We start from the raw sequence: 14,863 nt of genomic DNA on the forward strand, positions 1-14,863 counted from the left end.
CGAGCTCGTACAAAAAATGCACGAGTACGCGAAAAGGATGTTGTTATATTTGGGGTGTTTACCGAATGCAGTCGGCGACCGTGCGGGAGACGAGCTCGTCCTCGGAGCGCACGCCCATCTGCAGCAGCATTTGGCCGTCACCCTCCTCGAGGCTGAGGCGGCACTTGACGAGCACCTTGACGCCGCCGACAAAGACGCCCGAGAGAATGAGAACGTGCGACTTGGCCTTGGGCGCCGGCACGCTCGAGTTGTCGCAGGCAAACATGCCGAGGTACTCGATGACCGCGCCGACACTACTCGTCCAGATCCATCAGATATCTCAGATATATCAGAAACGAGGCGTACCCTTCGACAAGCGACTGGAAACGAAGCGCGTACTGCTCGCGGACTTCGTGCTCGTCGCCGATGTGCTCCCAGGCCGACCGGAAGTCGGGCACTTGGACCTTGGCCATAAAGTCCGCGGCCGAGAGCTCGAGGTCCTCCATCGGGTACTCCTCGTTGTAGCCCATGTCGCCGTCCGGGATCTTGCCGTTGGTCAGTTCGATGACGCGGAACTTGAGTTCGTTGGCCACCGCGACAAGCGGGTACTCTGCGTCCTCGAGGTGGGCGAGGCACACGTAGCATGAGCCCTTCTCGCCGTACGGCAGCTGCGGCAAGGGCACGACCGAGTGCACCTCGTACACGTCCTCGAGCATGAGCTCAAAGTTGACCGACACGTCGCGCAGCACTTGGTCGGGCACCGTGTTGAGCACTTGGTACTCGAGCACGAGGTGCGACTTGAAGACGTGCTTGACGCACGACACCACGTACTCGGTCTCAGCTTCCGTGAGCTCGATCGGGCTCGACGACCGGAAGAGCGGGCCGAGATCCGCAAACGCAGGGATCTTGTAGAGCTCCTTCGCCGGGTCCACCACGGCTTCTTTCGCAGCGACCACCGGCGTCTTGGCCGACGTCACGCGCGGCGCGTCGGCCTGCACGAACGGGAGTGCGTCGAGCGTGACGCGGCCGGCGCTCGGGCGCAGCGCGTACTGCTCGAGCGACTTTTGCAGCTGGTGCACGCCCATGGGGAGGTCGTTCTCAATGAAGTGGCTGCTGCCGGTCGTCGTGAGGTGCAGGTACATTGTCGCGCGGTCGCGGACCTCGTCGTCGTCGTCCAGCATGCAGCGTGCGAGGAGCGACCGGATGCTGGGCGCGAGCGCAGGCACGCGGATCGCAAAGGACGTGAGCGCCGAGACGGCGGAAGCGCGGATCGTGGCGTTCTCGAGGATGATGCGGTTGTAGATGAACCGAATGTAGCGCGACGGCGACGACGTTGTCGGGCCCTTTTGCCCGAGAACGTGCAGGATCTTGCAGCTCAAGAGCGTAAACTCGCAGTCCTCGATGAACTCGCAGAGGTGCAAGAGCGCAACCTCCTTCGCTTCCGGCAAGACGTCAATGATGTCGAGCATGGCGTCGGTGATGGTCTTCTTGAACTCGAACCCGCCCTCGTCGCGGAGGAAGGTGGCGAGCGCGTTCAGCAGCATGCGGTGCTTCTGGGGGTACTTGACGCAGAGGTTCCGGATGGCGTCGACGACGACGATCTTGAACTCGTCGGCGATCTCGCTCATGAACGCGTTGATCTGCTTCATGAGCCGGTCCACGCTCGACTCGGCGCCCGTCTTGAGCAAGGTCGTGATCGCCAGCGTCGCGATCGACCGGTTCGAGTCGCCGATGAGCGTCTCGAGGTCTTCGTTGCACTTGGTCACGAGCATGGGCTGCGTGAGCGCGACGAGGCTCAGCGTACGCACGGCCGCAAAGCGAAGCGTCGGGCGCACCGACCCCAATAGGATTTGCAGCACCTACATCCGCATCGCAGGCAAGCGACATGGCATGCATGCATACCGTGATGGCGGGCTGGAGGTCGCGCGCGTCGAGCGGAAGCACGCAGATGGCGCGGGCGGCTTCGTAGAGCACCATCTAGACAACGACGGGTTGCAGCATGCACAGGATGTATATATGTCTACCTCGCTCTTGTGCCGCAGCATCTTTTCGAGAAACTGGTACAGCGGACGCGCGTTCGGGCCCGTGAGGTCGTCCGCGAGGAGCGAGGCCGAGTACCGGATGAGGAGGCAGCACGCCAGGTTGGATTTGAGGCTCGTCTTCTGGAGCTGCGTGATGAGCTTCGAGACGGCGAGCTTGTCGTGTTGGCGGATCTAGACACGCTCGCTCCATACATCGCGCAGGCGGTGACAAGAAGGTACCTGGTAGAGCAGCGCGAGGGCATGGTATTGCACCATGTCGACGGGCGAGTTGAGCGCCTCCTGCACTTCGTTGACCCAGCGGCGCACAACGTCCGGCGAGTTGCGCATAAGGTGCATGCCCGAGACGAGGGCCGACGACGACACGAGCGGGTTCTTGTCGACGATCGCCTGCTTGATGTAGCGCTCGATGGCAGCGAGCATCGACGTGTCGATGATGCGGCACAGGACGCGGATCGCGTTCGCACGGTAGAGATCCGTGTCGCAGTTCATGTCCTTCGTGAGACTCTGCGTGACAATGATGACCTCATCGGCCGCCGTCGCGTCCGCGACCTCCTTGATGAAGAGGTACATCATGCGGCGGAGGTTGGCGTCCTTGCCCTGGAAGAGCTTGGTGACCTTGAAGAAGACGTCCGTGCTCTCCGTGCTCGTGAACGGCTCGCCCTGCGTCAAGATGTGCAGGAGCTTCGTGATGAGCTGGCAGCACTTGCGCGGCTGCTTCATGACCATGGCCGCGTCCGAAAAGATCTTGGTCTCGTGCAGCACCGTGGCCTTGTCGAGGTTCTGGAAGGGCGAGACGTTGGCCTCATCATCTTCGTTCTTGAACTTCTCCTTGATGTCCCGCATGACGCTCGAGATCGTCATACTCGCCAGCGTCGGCGACTGCGGCTCGGCCATGCTTGCTGCAGTCAGTCTCCAAATGGGCTGCCAACACCGGACGTTCGCGTTAAGTCACGCAGCGCTCAAGATACGACGTACTTAATACAAATAGAGAGTTAAACACAATATTGTACTAAGTGCGTTTTGTGGTAAGTGTTTCAGCCAATGGCATCGCGCCAACACATGGACAGAGATCCGCGGGCTGCCACGAGGTCGCTCTCGCCTCCGTGAGCTGCCTCCATGTAGAGCAGTGCAGGACGCAGGCCCCATCGTCTCCGAGCCGCGAACCGTTAGCATGTCGGCCAAGCGCGTTATCTACAGTGTTAACAGGCTCGGCGCTTCCGTGGGCGGGTCGTCAGCAGTCTCGGGCTCGGGGCTGGCTGCTGGCTTTGGCGACTTGGCCTTGGCGGGCTGCTTGGCATGGAGGGCGCGCCGCTACGACATGCATCATGCATGAGCGACGCATTATCACGCGATGGGCTACGTGTCGTAGCCGAGGACGCGCGGGTCGGGCGACGTCATCATCGCTTTCCAGAGCGCTTTCGCCGGCGCGTGGCCGTTTTTGGAGGGGACGCAGCTGAGGAGAAGGCTCGTGTTGGGCGGCACCTTCATCGCCAGCGTGCTACGCACGTGTCCAGCTCTACTATGCGGTAGGCAGGTCGTCGTACTCGAGGTTGGTCTGGACGTCGGTCCGCTGCGGCACGTAGCCGCCCCGTGCGTTGAACGTTCTCGACTGGAACGAGTCGAGCGCCTGCGGGGTGTAGTCGCCCGGCCCCGTCGGTGTCGATGCCGCTAACGCCGATGTAGATGGAGAGCGTATACGACGTGAGGTACCATGGCCGGCCGCAATGAGCGACGAGAGGAGGTCGGGGTTCTTGGCCGTTCCAAAGGTGCCCCGCTTGTTGCTGCGCTTGGCGGAAAAGGCAGTCGTGTCGTAGGAGCCCGGGCCCGACTGCTTGATGTCCACGGGGCTGGGCACGCGGCCGCGATGAGGCGAATTGATCGCCGACGCCGAGAGCGCATGGTGGAGGCGCTATAACAAGTCGGTCAGGGGCTTCCTCTCGGTGCCAGCGCACCTCGAACGAGCGCTCGAACTCCTTGTACGAGGGCTGGAGCGACGCCGACGCTTCCTTCAAGAGCGCATCGTTCCTCGCCCGCGCTTTCTATGCACGCGGGTGTCAGTGCCTCGACGCGGTGTCGGTGGCTACAGAGAGCAGCGCGCGGCGGTCGTGCTTTTGGTCATGGACCGACGACGCCAGCGACTCGTTCGTCGGCAAGTACTTTGGCCCCGGGCTTGCGCTCACCCAGCCGCGCTGCGTGGCAAAGCCGAGCACGTCCAGTCGCTTCTCCTTGGAAAAGCTGCACGGCGCCGAGACGCGCGTCGGGTTGGTCTATACGATCGTGGGCTACCATCCTCGCCGCATCCATATCCAATGTACGTCGCGCTCCACGTTGTACGAGCCCGGGCCGGCGCCGACGCGGACGTCCACGCGCTTGGTCCGCGGCTGCCGCGTCTTGAACTTGTTGTGCATCGCGTGGCGCTCGGCCTCGATCGCCTTGAGCTGGGAGGTCGTCACGACGCCAGGCAGCGCCGGCATGTACTCGGACTCGAACGCTGGCTTGGGGCTCGGCGCGTCGCGCGCCGCGTGGCTAAACGTCCCATTGGAATGGCGTTGGCGCTCAAAGCTGCTGCGGAGGGTGTAGGCAAACGGGCTCTAAAGGTGATAGGGGGTAAGAACGAGTCGAGAGGGGGTTTATATCCACCGGCTCCTCCTCCTTCCCGGTGCAGAACGCGGGCCCGAACCGCTTCTCGGACGTGATCATGCGTTACGACAATTGAATATGTTTGTAGAATTTAGTTATTAGCAGTTTTGGGTTAGCACACTTTTTTGGACGGCAGGACGTCTGCGATCGACTGCGCGAACGTGATGAGGCGCTTGACGGACGTGAGGTACTTGCGCTGGAGCTCGTTGTTCATGACATGCGCTTGCTTGTTCGAGTTGATCTTCTCGCGGCCCGTGCGCTCGTGGATGCCCACCATGGTGACACCGATGGGCCACGCCGCGTTGCCGATGGCGAGCTTGATGTACGAGTCGTTGGCCGAGACAAACTCGCCGGCCTTGCAAAAGCCGACGATATCGACGAGGTTCTTGAGGATGTCGTCGGGCACCGTGTTGCTCTTGCAGAGCCGAAAGAGCGGCCGGATGTAGTCCTTGCACTGCTTCATCGTGCGCGTCGCGATCTTGCCTTGCGCCGACCGCTTGACGCTCTCGGGCCGCGCGGCCAGCGCTTCTTCCCAGCGACCGAGCATCTCTTTGAAGAAGCGGTAGATCTTGCGCTCGTCGGACTCGCTCGCGTGGTCCTTGGCCGCGTCGCCGTCGTGGTCGTACTCGTCGTCCTCCTTGTCTTCTTCGGCCTCCTGCGCGTCAATGTAGCCTGCCTGGTTGAGGTCCATTTCGCCGCCTTCGTTCGAGTGGATGAGCGCCTCCAAGCGCCGAGCGCGCGCCTCGTCGGTCTCGCCAAAGAGCGTGATCGGATGGCCCAGCTGGCGCAGGCGCTTCTTCGTCTCGGCCAGCGTGAAATGGAGCTGCCCGTCCTCCGCGCTCGTCTCGGTAGCGCGCTCCTGCACTGGGGCGGACTTTGCCTCGGTCGTCGATGCTTGCACGGCAGCCTGCGCCGCAGCGCGTTCTTCGGCCTCGCGCTTCTTGGCAGCCTCAGCCTCGACGGCTTCGCGGGCCCGGCGCTCTTCCTCTTCAAGGGCCGCTTCGATCTCGCCTCGGCGCATGTACTTCTTCTTGGCCGCTGGCTCGCCGCTGACCTTCAGCGCGGTCATCTTCTCTTCCTCGCGCTGGCGCTTGAGCTTCGCCATCATGGCCTTCATTTGGTCCATCCTGCTCGACCTTCCGCTCGATCCACGCCTCAATGCCGAATTTACCGTGAAGAGCGAATGCCGAATTCAATATTTTCTACGGCCTAATTGTATTTTAAATACTTGCACTGTATGCAATATAAATTACAAGTTATCATAAATTACTATGGATAAAAATATGCCCGTGATCCAGCAATGATTTGATCGCGATCCTCAACGGGCACGCAGCCGAGGGCCGACCGAGTGTAAAGGAGGCGTCTGCTTCTTTCCATAGCATTGAATGCATGTCTTCAAAGCGCTTGTACGGGATGTCCTTCCCGTGGGCATGACAGCGCCAAAGCAGCAGACATCGAACAAAGGCCTTGTCGTAGATTCGGCATTCGCCGCAAAGACCGGGTTGAATGCCGAAAACAAGACGGCGCTTTGAAGTTGACGTTGAAACCAATCAAAATCACAACACGATGACCGAGGACGTGCCCCTGAGCAAGACCGAGCGCCGCCGGGCGGCCCGCGCCAAGAAGAAGGCTGCGGCCGCGACCGAGAAGGAGCGCCGCATGAACAAGCGCGAAGACATGAAGCAGCGCCGGCGCGACAAGGCCATGGCGATCAAGAACAAAGACAACGAGAACGGGTGTTGGCTCTGCGGCGACCCCAACCACCGCAAGCAAGACTGCGACCAGGTACCGACGACGCTTGCGCTTCAGCAGCAGCTCATTGGGAGATGTAGACGATGAGCACGAAGAGCTGCTTCCACTGCCGCCGGAAGGGCCACGACATCCACTCGTGCCCGAAGCGCAACGGGTACCAGAACAACACGCAGCCCGCGAGCGACCTCTGCTTCAACTGCGGCGAGAACGGCCACAGCCTCTGGAAGTGCCCCAAGCCCAAGGTCGGCGACGGCACCTCGTTCGCCACGTGCTTTGTGTGCGGCGCCACGGGCCACTTGAGCTCGCGCTGCCCCATGTCCGAGAACGGTATTTACCCGCGCGGTGGCTGCTGCAAGGTCTGCAGCAGCAAGATGCATCTCGCCAAGGACTGTCCCGAGGACGGCAAGGAGAAGAAGCCCCAAAACACCAAGAAGACGTTTGCGGACGACGACGACGAAGGTGCGTCGACCGTACTTCTGCGATCAGATCTGATTGGAGACGACTATGTAGTGGCCCAAGGCAGCGGTCCGTCCGACAAGAGCGGCGACTACATGGAGGACGAAGCGCCCGAAGAGCCCGAGGCCCCCAAGCCCGCGGCCACCCACGCAAAGAAGAAGGTGGTCAAGTTTTAGCTTCCGTCGCCAACGAATAACATACAATTGCATATGAAAGACTACTTATTGACTGCATCGTTGCCATCATTGCTGCTAGCGAGAACTGCGAAAGGTAGAGTATTAGAGAAGTGGGATAAAGTTGTGCTATCCTAACCGAGACGTCGAGAGCAGGCGGCGTCTTCACTCATAAACCTGGTGGAATTCGGCATGCCAACGCAGGGTTGAGATCGACGGGCCAACATGGTTTACCATGAGCACTTGCAGGGACTGGCCGCTGTAACAGTACCCAAGGGTGTGTGACGGTAGCGAGGCATGCAGTGTCGCGGGGTGCTTCTGCCCTTGCAACGCTTGTGCAGGTCCTCGGTACCTGGGCAAAACCTCACGCCAAGCGCCACCAAATGCAGACGACGCCAATCGGTCGAGAGCTTGACAGGCCCGAGCCTCGGGTGGTCTGAAAAGCACTGAGGTAGCGCTGCCCTATACTAGTATATAGCTGGCGGGTCGAGCTTGTTCTGGCTGCTTGAGAAGCGTTGGCGGCATGTGTGCCCGGCGTCGCAGCGCTGTAGCGTGAGTGGCGCTCTTGCGCATGTCGGTCGCGCGGCCTGCCACGTATGCGGCGTCGGATTGGCTAAAATTGCTTCCGACTCAATTACTGCACAACCGAATGTGGGGCACCGAAGTCTTGGCGCAGGACGTCCTTGCCCGCGTGCACGCGCTGCATCCGACGCACCGCGGCTTCCTCCTTCTGCATGAGCCCATGGCGCCGTCGCACCCGATGGACCACGTCCTGACCTCCGTGGACGAGCTCAGCTCGGTCCTCGACGACGCCGGCCCGCTGGTCCTCGTCGTCCTGCACAGCCACGGCCTCGACCTTCCGCGCCTCGTCCAGCTCATCGCGCTCCACCAGATCGCGTTCATCTGGATCGACACGGTCTCGAACGCGCCGCTGGACTTTCCGGCGCCGCCGACGACGACGACGTACCTCCGCCTCACGCACACGTACGTGTATGCGTCCTTTGCCTGCTCGCCGTCCGTGCACCACTGGCTCTTTCGGCCGCTGGAAGACCCCGTTAACGTCTACGGCAGCCTCGTGGCGCAGGACCTCGTGCGCCACGGCCGCGGCCTTGTCTCGGTGCCGCTCCAGCTCGCGCTGGTCGTCTTGCGGCTCTTGCACTACTCGCCGTCGATCCTTCTCCAGTACCTTCCGCTGCTGGAAAAGAAGATTCTGAACCTCAACACGGCGCGACTTCGGCGCAACGTGCGCACGGAGCTCCTCCGCGTGTACAAGTGGCCGCACGTGCCGGACGCGATTTCGGCCTTTCTGAACAACGAGAGCCTCTTTGGGGCCGACGACGCCGCGCCGCTGCAGCCGTCGCTGCTCTTTGGTGACGCGCCGGCGTCGATCGACGGCCTCACGACGGTCGCCGCGTCGCCCGTGTGGTCGGCGCAGAAGGACTTTTACAAGGCCCATGGCATGGGCGCGTGGAGCTCCAACATTGTGCCTTACGGCGTCTCGAGCAGCATGTTCATCGCCGAAGCCTACGCCCGTACGCCACTTGCATCCTCCTGCCCTCATCGTCGATTGCTTTTCTTCTAGGGGTCGTGCTGCAGTTCTTCCTCGACTGCCACGGCAAAGGCAAGCTCGATGCCTCCGCCCCCATCAACGCGTTCGTTATCGAAGGCGGCAGCGGCTGCTGCAAGTTTGGCCTTGCGTTCGCACGCCACCTCCTCGGCCTCCTCGCGGGCCTGGAGTTGCACACGACGATTCGCCCGTGCATCGTCCTCACGGACCTCAGCGCCGACGTGCTCGACTCGCGCGTCGCCCACGTGGACTTTCAGAGTCTTCTCGCGGCGTTTCCGGGCCAGCTCGAGTTTGCCGTCCTGGACGTCGAAGACACTGTACCCTTTTGTCACTAGGAGAGCGAAGACTGAAATCTTCGTAGATTGCGCGGAGAGGACCGCTCTTCCTGCGTGTCGCCAACGCGCCGCTGCAGCTCGCGCCGACGACGCCGATCTTTTTCATCGGCAACTACTTTCTCGACTCGCTCCCGACCGACGTCTTCTTGGTGCGGCCGCGGCTTCGTTCTTATTGATATTTATATATGTTTCTGTATGGGTAGGTCGAACCGTCGGGGCTCTCGCCAGTGCTCACGGACGAGGCCGGCGACAGCTTTGCGCCGTCGCCGCTGCCGATTCCGGACCCGTCGACGCACTATGAGAGCGCGGCGCTCAATGCGACGCTGCTGTCCGTGCCCCGGGGCCTGCGCGTCTCGCTTCTCCTATTTCCCGTGCAGGCGTACCGCTTCTTGAGCGCAATTTTGCCACCGACCGCGCCGTTCGGGCTCCTCTTTGGCGACGCGACCGTGCACAGCTCGGATACGTTCCACCACGTGCCCGAGCTCTCGCCGCACGCCGACTGCTTTTGTTTGCCCGTCGATTTCAGCCTCCTCGAGGTCTTTTTGAGCCAGAGCTTCCCAAAGCTCACGTTCCAATCGACGCTGCAAGTGTTTGCCGACACGTTCCAAGTGTGCTACGCGACGCACTTTCCCGACGACGCCGCCAACCTGGTACTACTTGGCTTCTTGGCTTTTTGGCTTTTTTGGCTTTTTTGGCTTTTCTGGATTTTTGGATTTTCTGGATTTTCACACCTTTCTTCTAGTCGTCGCCGCTGGTGTTTGAAGCCGAATTGCAGGCGTTTGGCGCCAACGACTGCGATCTCATCATGGTCCGTCGCTGCCTGTGCGTAGAGCTGGCATCGGACGCACAATATCTCGTAGGGCACGATCCAGGACACGCCCGACGCGTTCGCTGCGCTCGAGCCGCAAATGGCGCTCCTCGCGCTCTCCAAGTGGGACTACGACTGCTTCGTTGTCTTCATGTGGCCCATGGTGCGCCAGGTCCGCGACCAGCCGGCGCTGCGCGCGTCCGTCGTACGTTCCCAACCTCGACAATAGCACGCTGATGCATGCGTCTAGGCCGAGGTGGGGCTCAAGTGCTTTGAGAACGCCTACTTGCTCAAGGACGCAGGCGTCTTCAACTTGCACCTCAACATGGCGCGCTGGCTGTACGCGATCCAGGCGTATGAAGACGCGGCCGTCCTCCTCAAGGAGCTCGTCCAGAGCCAGGATGTCCGGGTTTTATACCTCCTCGGGCTTGTCTGCTTCCACCTCAACGCGGTCGACAAGGCTCACGTGCTCTTCCGCGCCTGCTTGGACATAGGCGCCCGCGCAAAGTACCAGAAGCGCATCGCTGTCTGCGACCACATTCTGCGCACCTAAGACGAGTAAGAAAGACCGGTTATTTAGGGCTTATTATGAGAGGAGACGCAGCACGACGGGCTCGCCACCGCAGAGGGCGTCGCGCTCCTTGGCCAACTGCTCGAGCTCGTCCTGGATCTGCTGGATCTCGCCGAGGTTGTCCTGGACGCACTGGTTCAGAGCAGCGCGCTTAGACGGGCCCTTACGCGCGGGCGCCCGCGCCTTCTTCGGAGCTGGCGCCTCGGCCGGATCGACCTTGCGCTTCGGGCCGCGCTTCGCCGCCGGCTTGCCTGGGGCCATGCCAAATGGAATCTGGGCCATCCGGATAGATCAGGCATATCCGTAGTTTTGGCCGGTCCAATTTCCCGCCAAAAATAGACGGGGATGCCAGGCTTTCGGTCGTCGGCGCTCAGCGACATCATCCAGAGCAACGAAGCCGTCGACTGGACGCCCGAGACATCGCTTGAGCTTCTCCTGCACCTCTTCCCGTCGTCGGTCGTGATCCCGGAGCTTGTCGCGACGATCGAGTCGTTTGCCTTCCGACCTCATGAGAGCAACCACGAGGCCACGAGTGTCCGCGTGCCGTTCAAGGCGCTGTACGACGGAGCGCAGCAGCATGCGTCCGATCAAACGGCCGCGCTCGCAGGCGCCAAGGCCGAGCTGCAGGAGGAGATCGCGCTCAACGCTGCGCTGGACGACGAGATTACGTCGCTCGAAGCCGTGCTCACGGCGCAGAAGGCGTCCTTCAACGAGAAAGCGTGCAGAAAAGAGATTGCGCTCTTCCAGCGCCGACTGGATCTGCGCACGCAGCAGAGCACTGGTACCGATCGGCCCAGTTTCTGCAAAGGGCTCGATGACCACGTGGCGTAGCGCTCACCAAGGCGATCGACGACAAGCAGGACACACTGCTCCAGCACGAGCGCCTCGCCAAAGAAGAGAGTCAGCGCCTGCGTCACGAGGACCTCCTGTACCGCCTCCACAGCAAGAAGCTCAAGGACAACGAAGTCGTCTTGCGTCAAGTGCGTGCTGCCTCTTGTACCGCATCGATCGATGTTCTGGTGTTGCTAGAGAGGGGACTCGAAGCGGAAACTACGGAGCCCCGAGGCAACGATGGGAGAACTGAAGCAGCAAATTGCCACCTTGCAAGAGACGATTGCGACGACGGGTCCGCAGGTGCATGAACTCACGACGGAAATCTTCTCTGTGCGGGTACACCATCCGTGTCCCTCATCCATTCTGCATTGCGTTGCGACAGGCGGCGCGGGCCGAGTTGGAAGGAGACCTCGCGTCCGTGCGCGCGTCGATCGAGGAAATCCAAAACCGCGTCCTCGACTACAAGCAGGCGCACACGCCTCGCCCCGACTGGGAAAAGGTCGTCGTCGACGTCGAGCCGACGTTCAAGGCCCACAACCGCAAATGCGCCCACCAAAAAATCACGACCGAAAACCTCCTGAAACTCAAAAGCTCCGCCGACCGCGTCATGTATCTCGCCCACGCCGTGCAGGTCATTGGCTTGGCCGACGACGCCGGTACGATATCGCCTCTGAGACATATTGACCTTGAACGCATCGCTGTAGATGCGATCGATCGCGAGCGTCAGATTTTGACCAACCTCCAAACGCAGATCAAGAAGACCATTGCCATGATTCGGTACCGAGAGTAGGAAAGGTATATCGTCGGAACGACGGGCTCGTCACACTTCAGGAACTTAGTTTGATGTAATATACCTGGTGCTGGACAGTGCTTTAATCAGGCGATGGACTTGATGACTGGTCGAGATTGTGCGGTCACTTGACGCCCCGCGCCGCGCCACCGAGGACACGGCCGCTGGTCGCAAGTTTCCTAACTGGGCGGCTGAAAATGTATTCTGTAACTTGGGCTTGTCTCGATAGGTCGTTTGCAGTCCCTTGCTCAAGCACGACTCGACACCGCCACGTTCAACGTTCAACGACACCAGACAGCGCCACGTCATGACCTTCGGAATGCGATTTACGCGTCACTTGAACGTATTTTTGTAGACAAGAACGTTTGTCACTCTAATACTCGAACTTCGTAGTTCTAGGACCACCCCGGGATTTCGGCATCACCCTCATGGCCCTCAATCGTCTCCATCGGTTCCGCGCAGCCCTGCACCCGCTGCAGCGCTCGGCGCTTCCGGCCTCGTCCCGCGCAATCCTTCCGCGCATGTTCTCGTCGGACAAGAAGCCGCCCGTCGCGTCTGATGATCTGCTCTTGAAGCTGCTCAACCCCGCCAGCGCGGTACACCCCACGCATCGTCGGGCGCTCGCTCACGCTGGCGTAGAAAAGCAACGCGACGCTCCTCGACGCGTGCGCCAACGGCTACGAGGACGTCGTTGCGTCGCTCGTGCACAAGCCCGGCATCGACATCAACGGCCGAAGCGAGGTGCGACTGTACATGCATGCGAGGCGTGAACCGAGTTGTCGTAGGACTCGACGACGCCGCTCGTCAAGGCGTGCATCAACGCTGACAACCGCATCGTGCAGATCCTTCTGAAGCACCCCGAGATCGACGTCAACCTCGCGACCAAGGTTATATTCGATGCTATGCGACGGTGGTGCGACGCATCAAATGCATCGTAGGAAGGCATCACGCCGCTCATGATGGCAGTCAAGTGCGGCCACTACGACACCGTGACGACGTTGCTCCAGCACCCTGCGCTGGACATCAACCTCGAAAACCAAGTACCGATATATCTCGACGTCTCGACCGTCTTCACGGCTACCTGTAGCTGGGGTCGACGGCGCTGCACCTGGCGTGCCACGAAGGCGATATGGCCATGACGGAGCTGCTCCTCGTGCACCCCAAGGTCAATGTCAACGCCAAGGACAAGGTACTTCACGAGAAACCTGCTCCAAAATAGGATGTCATCTTGTCTAGGACGGCTACTCGGTCCTGCTCTACGCGTGCTTGCAGGAGCATGCGAACGTGATGGAGTTCCTCCTCAAGCACCCCAAGATCGACGTCAACGTCGAGGTACTCGGCATAGGATGCCTCTGTTCATCGACGCGTAGATGACGGCGGGCGTCACGGCGCTCATCCTCGCGGCGGCGCGTGGCCAGTACTTTGTCGTCGACCGCCTCCTCAAGCACCCGTCCATCGATGTCAGCGTATGCCCGTTGGGTTGTCTCTACGGCATGTATCTCGACAGGATATATAGAGCGGCGTCGCAGTCGAAGTCGCCATGACCAAGGGCTTTCACGACATTGTGCAGCTGTTCCTGGACCACGATAGTTGGGATGTCAACATGGCCCTCGACGTGCGACGCGTCATCCGACTTTTTGCGCTTATGGGAAATGCGTAGGAGTCGGGGCATGCGCTGCTGCACATGGCGGCGCATGAAGGCAATGCGACGATCGTAGAAAAAGTGCTGGCGCACTCGCGGGTGGAACCCAACCAACCGTCCTTCGTACGTCGTTGCTACCGCGTGCAATACGTCGTGCCAACGGAGTCTGTAGGATGGCACGACGCCGCTCATGGTGGCGTGCTTTGCCGAGAAGGACGCGATCGTGACGCAGCTGCTCGCTGACGCCCGCGTCAACGTCAACGCCAAGCGCGACGTATTCGATCTGCTGTCTATGAGGTTGTCTTATGCGCTGGCCGTAGGACGGTGCGACGGCCTTGATCGCGGCCGTCAACATGGAAAACGTCCATCTTGTCAAGGCCCTCTTGGCGCACGGCCAAACGAACGTCAACCTCGAGATGCAGGTACACACCGGATAGGATACTTTGGATGGAACATGAGATGTGTAGCCTGGCGTCTCGGCGCTCACGGTTGCGTCGTCGCGCGGCCTTGTGGAGATCGTCCAGCTCCTTCTGGCGCACAAGGCGACGGCCATCTTGTAGACGACCCCGAACCCTAGTCGGTTGCCATCGATTTAGCGACGCGGCAAGCATCGTGCCGTCGCGTGTAGGTCGTCGGGCCAAGTCCCGCGACGTTGTTGTGCCTAGAGCAATATACGGGAACGCTACGAGCGAGTGCCTAAGATCTGCGTTGCGATAGAGCGACGGGCAGCATGTTTGGGACTTGGTTGGTGTATGGTATACAAACATTAAGTGCATTTTGGTCGCGGGCGCTGATTGGCCCTTGTGCGGCCACCGATTAATCACTGGTCCGGGACCCGATTTTCATTTTCGAGTTTTTACTTTGCCCGACAAGATGCACCTCATGTACCACCTCGGCGCCGACGGCAAGCGCGTGTACTCGCTCAAGAAGGAAGACCCGAGCGGCAAGCCGACGCACTCGGCCCACCCGGCGCGCTTCTCGCCCGACGACAAGTTCTCCAAGGAGCGCATCACGACCAAGAAGCGCTACAACCTCCTCCCGACGCAGTCGCCGGACCCGCTGTACCAGTAAGCAAGTAGTAGAGGCATCCTAACGACGCACAATCCATTATTTTATGTCCTTTTAGCACGATTACTACCTATATATAGTGTCTGTCAGGTGAAGAGCGTCACATGAGCTTGGTACGCGCCGGTCGACGAGCCGCCGTGGTTCGTCTGCTGGCAGCTATACACCTTGGCGCCGGCTAAAGCTTATTACCGTGCCGCACGGAAACA

The 14,863-nt window shown here is 60.6% G+C and overlaps 7 protein-coding genes across 7 annotated transcripts; 5 read left to right on the top strand and 2 right to left on the bottom strand.

The window, feature by feature from the left end:
- Positions 1 to 26: 26 nt before the first annotated feature.
- Positions 27 to 2,934, bottom strand: SPRG_01590 (hypothetical protein). Its single transcript, XM_012339959.1, has 5 exons — positions 2,241 to 2,934; positions 2,004 to 2,192; positions 1,882 to 1,956; positions 346 to 1,838; positions 27 to 293 (listed from the first exon to the last, which is right to left on the bottom strand). The coding sequence occupies exons 1-5, from the start codon at positions 2,913 to 2,915 to the stop codon at positions 59 to 61; spliced, it is 2,667 nt and encodes an 888-aa protein (XP_012195349.1). The 5' UTR covers positions 2,916 to 2,934; the 3' UTR covers positions 27 to 58.
- Positions 2,935 to 3,377: 443 nt separating this feature from the next.
- Positions 3,378 to 5,787, bottom strand: SPRG_22085 (hypothetical protein; the record flags this gene model as incomplete). Its single annotated transcript, XM_012340373.1, has 8 exons — positions 3,378 to 3,519; positions 3,566 to 3,689; positions 3,732 to 3,930; positions 3,974 to 4,060; positions 4,106 to 4,288; positions 4,337 to 4,612; positions 4,662 to 4,706; positions 4,783 to 5,787. The coding sequence occupies 8 exons, from the start codon at positions 5,785 to 5,787 to the stop codon at positions 3,378 to 3,380; spliced, it is 2,061 nt and encodes a 686-aa protein (XP_012195763.1).
- A 440-nt stretch (positions 5,788 to 6,227) lies between these two features.
- SPRG_19157 (hypothetical protein) lies at positions 6,228 to 7,045 on the top strand (the record flags this gene model as incomplete). The annotated part of the gene is made up of 3 exons (XM_012340194.1): positions 6,228 to 6,446; positions 6,494 to 6,872; positions 6,924 to 7,045. 3 exons carry the CDS (start codon positions 6,228 to 6,230, stop codon positions 7,043 to 7,045), a joined length of 720 nt encoding a protein of 239 aa, XP_012195584.1.
- A 646-nt stretch (positions 7,046 to 7,691) lies between these two features.
- Positions 7,692 to 10,305, top strand: SPRG_19158 (hypothetical protein; the record flags this gene model as incomplete). Its single annotated transcript, XM_012340195.1, has 7 exons — positions 7,692 to 8,574; positions 8,625 to 8,926; positions 8,971 to 9,093; positions 9,148 to 9,594; positions 9,687 to 9,752; positions 9,805 to 9,957; positions 10,003 to 10,305. The coding sequence occupies 7 exons, from the start codon at positions 7,692 to 7,694 to the stop codon at positions 10,303 to 10,305; spliced, it is 2,277 nt and encodes a 758-aa protein (XP_012195585.1).
- Positions 10,306 to 10,668: 363 nt separating this feature from the next.
- SPRG_19159 (hypothetical protein) lies at positions 10,669 to 11,947 on the top strand (the record flags this gene model as incomplete). The annotated part of the gene is made up of 5 exons (XM_012340196.1): positions 10,669 to 11,104; positions 11,155 to 11,303; positions 11,353 to 11,493; positions 11,540 to 11,813; positions 11,862 to 11,947. The coding sequence occupies 5 exons, from the start codon at positions 10,669 to 10,671 to the stop codon at positions 11,945 to 11,947; spliced, it is 1,086 nt and encodes a 361-aa protein (XP_012195586.1).
- Positions 11,948 to 12,375: 428 nt separating this feature from the next.
- SPRG_19160 (hypothetical protein) lies at positions 12,376 to 14,149 on the top strand (the record flags this gene model as incomplete). Its single annotated transcript, XM_012340197.1, has 12 exons — positions 12,376 to 12,543; positions 12,587 to 12,688; positions 12,733 to 12,834; positions 12,886 to 12,987; positions 13,035 to 13,136; positions 13,184 to 13,279; positions 13,318 to 13,413; positions 13,464 to 13,562; positions 13,608 to 13,712; positions 13,762 to 13,863; positions 13,910 to 14,011; positions 14,057 to 14,149. The coding sequence occupies 12 exons, from the start codon at positions 12,376 to 12,378 to the stop codon at positions 14,147 to 14,149; spliced, it is 1,269 nt and encodes a 422-aa protein (XP_012195587.1).
- A 290-nt stretch (positions 14,150 to 14,439) lies between these two features.
- Positions 14,440 to 14,730, top strand: SPRG_01591 (H/ACA ribonucleoprotein complex subunit 3). Its single transcript, XM_012339960.1, has one exon. It carries the CDS (start codon positions 14,463 to 14,465, stop codon positions 14,658 to 14,660), a length of 198 nt encoding a protein of 65 aa, XP_012195350.1. The 5' UTR covers positions 14,440 to 14,462; the 3' UTR covers positions 14,661 to 14,730.
- The last annotated feature ends 133 nt before the right edge of the window (positions 14,731 to 14,863 follow it).

This window comes from Saprolegnia parasitica (genome assembly GCF_000151545.1).
Source record: "Saprolegnia parasitica CBS 223.65 unplaced genomic scaffold supercont2.4, whole genome shotgun sequence".
In the NCBI taxonomy this organism is placed as follows: domain Eukaryota; phylum Oomycota; class Saprolegniomycetes; order Saprolegniales; family Saprolegniaceae; genus Saprolegnia; species Saprolegnia parasitica.

Bases quoted from the DNA above. Each gene is read 5' to 3' on its own strand.
- SPRG_01590 (XM_012339959.1), bottom strand. From the start codon at position 2,915: ATGGCCGAGCCGCAGTCGCCGACGCTGGCGAGTATGACGATCTCGAGC. The intron at 1,957-2,003 runs GTAGACATATAT...GTCGTTGTCTAG, and splicing joins TGCTGCGGCACAAGAGCGAG to ATGGTGCTCTACGAAGCCGC. The intron at 1,839-1,881 runs GTATGCATGCAT...ATGCGGATGTAG, and splicing joins ACCTCCAGCCCGCCATCACG to GTGCTGCAAATCCTATTGGG.
- SPRG_01591 (XM_012339960.1), top strand. From the start codon at position 14,463: ATGCACCTCATGTACCACCTCGGCGCCGACGGCAAGCGCGTGTACTCG.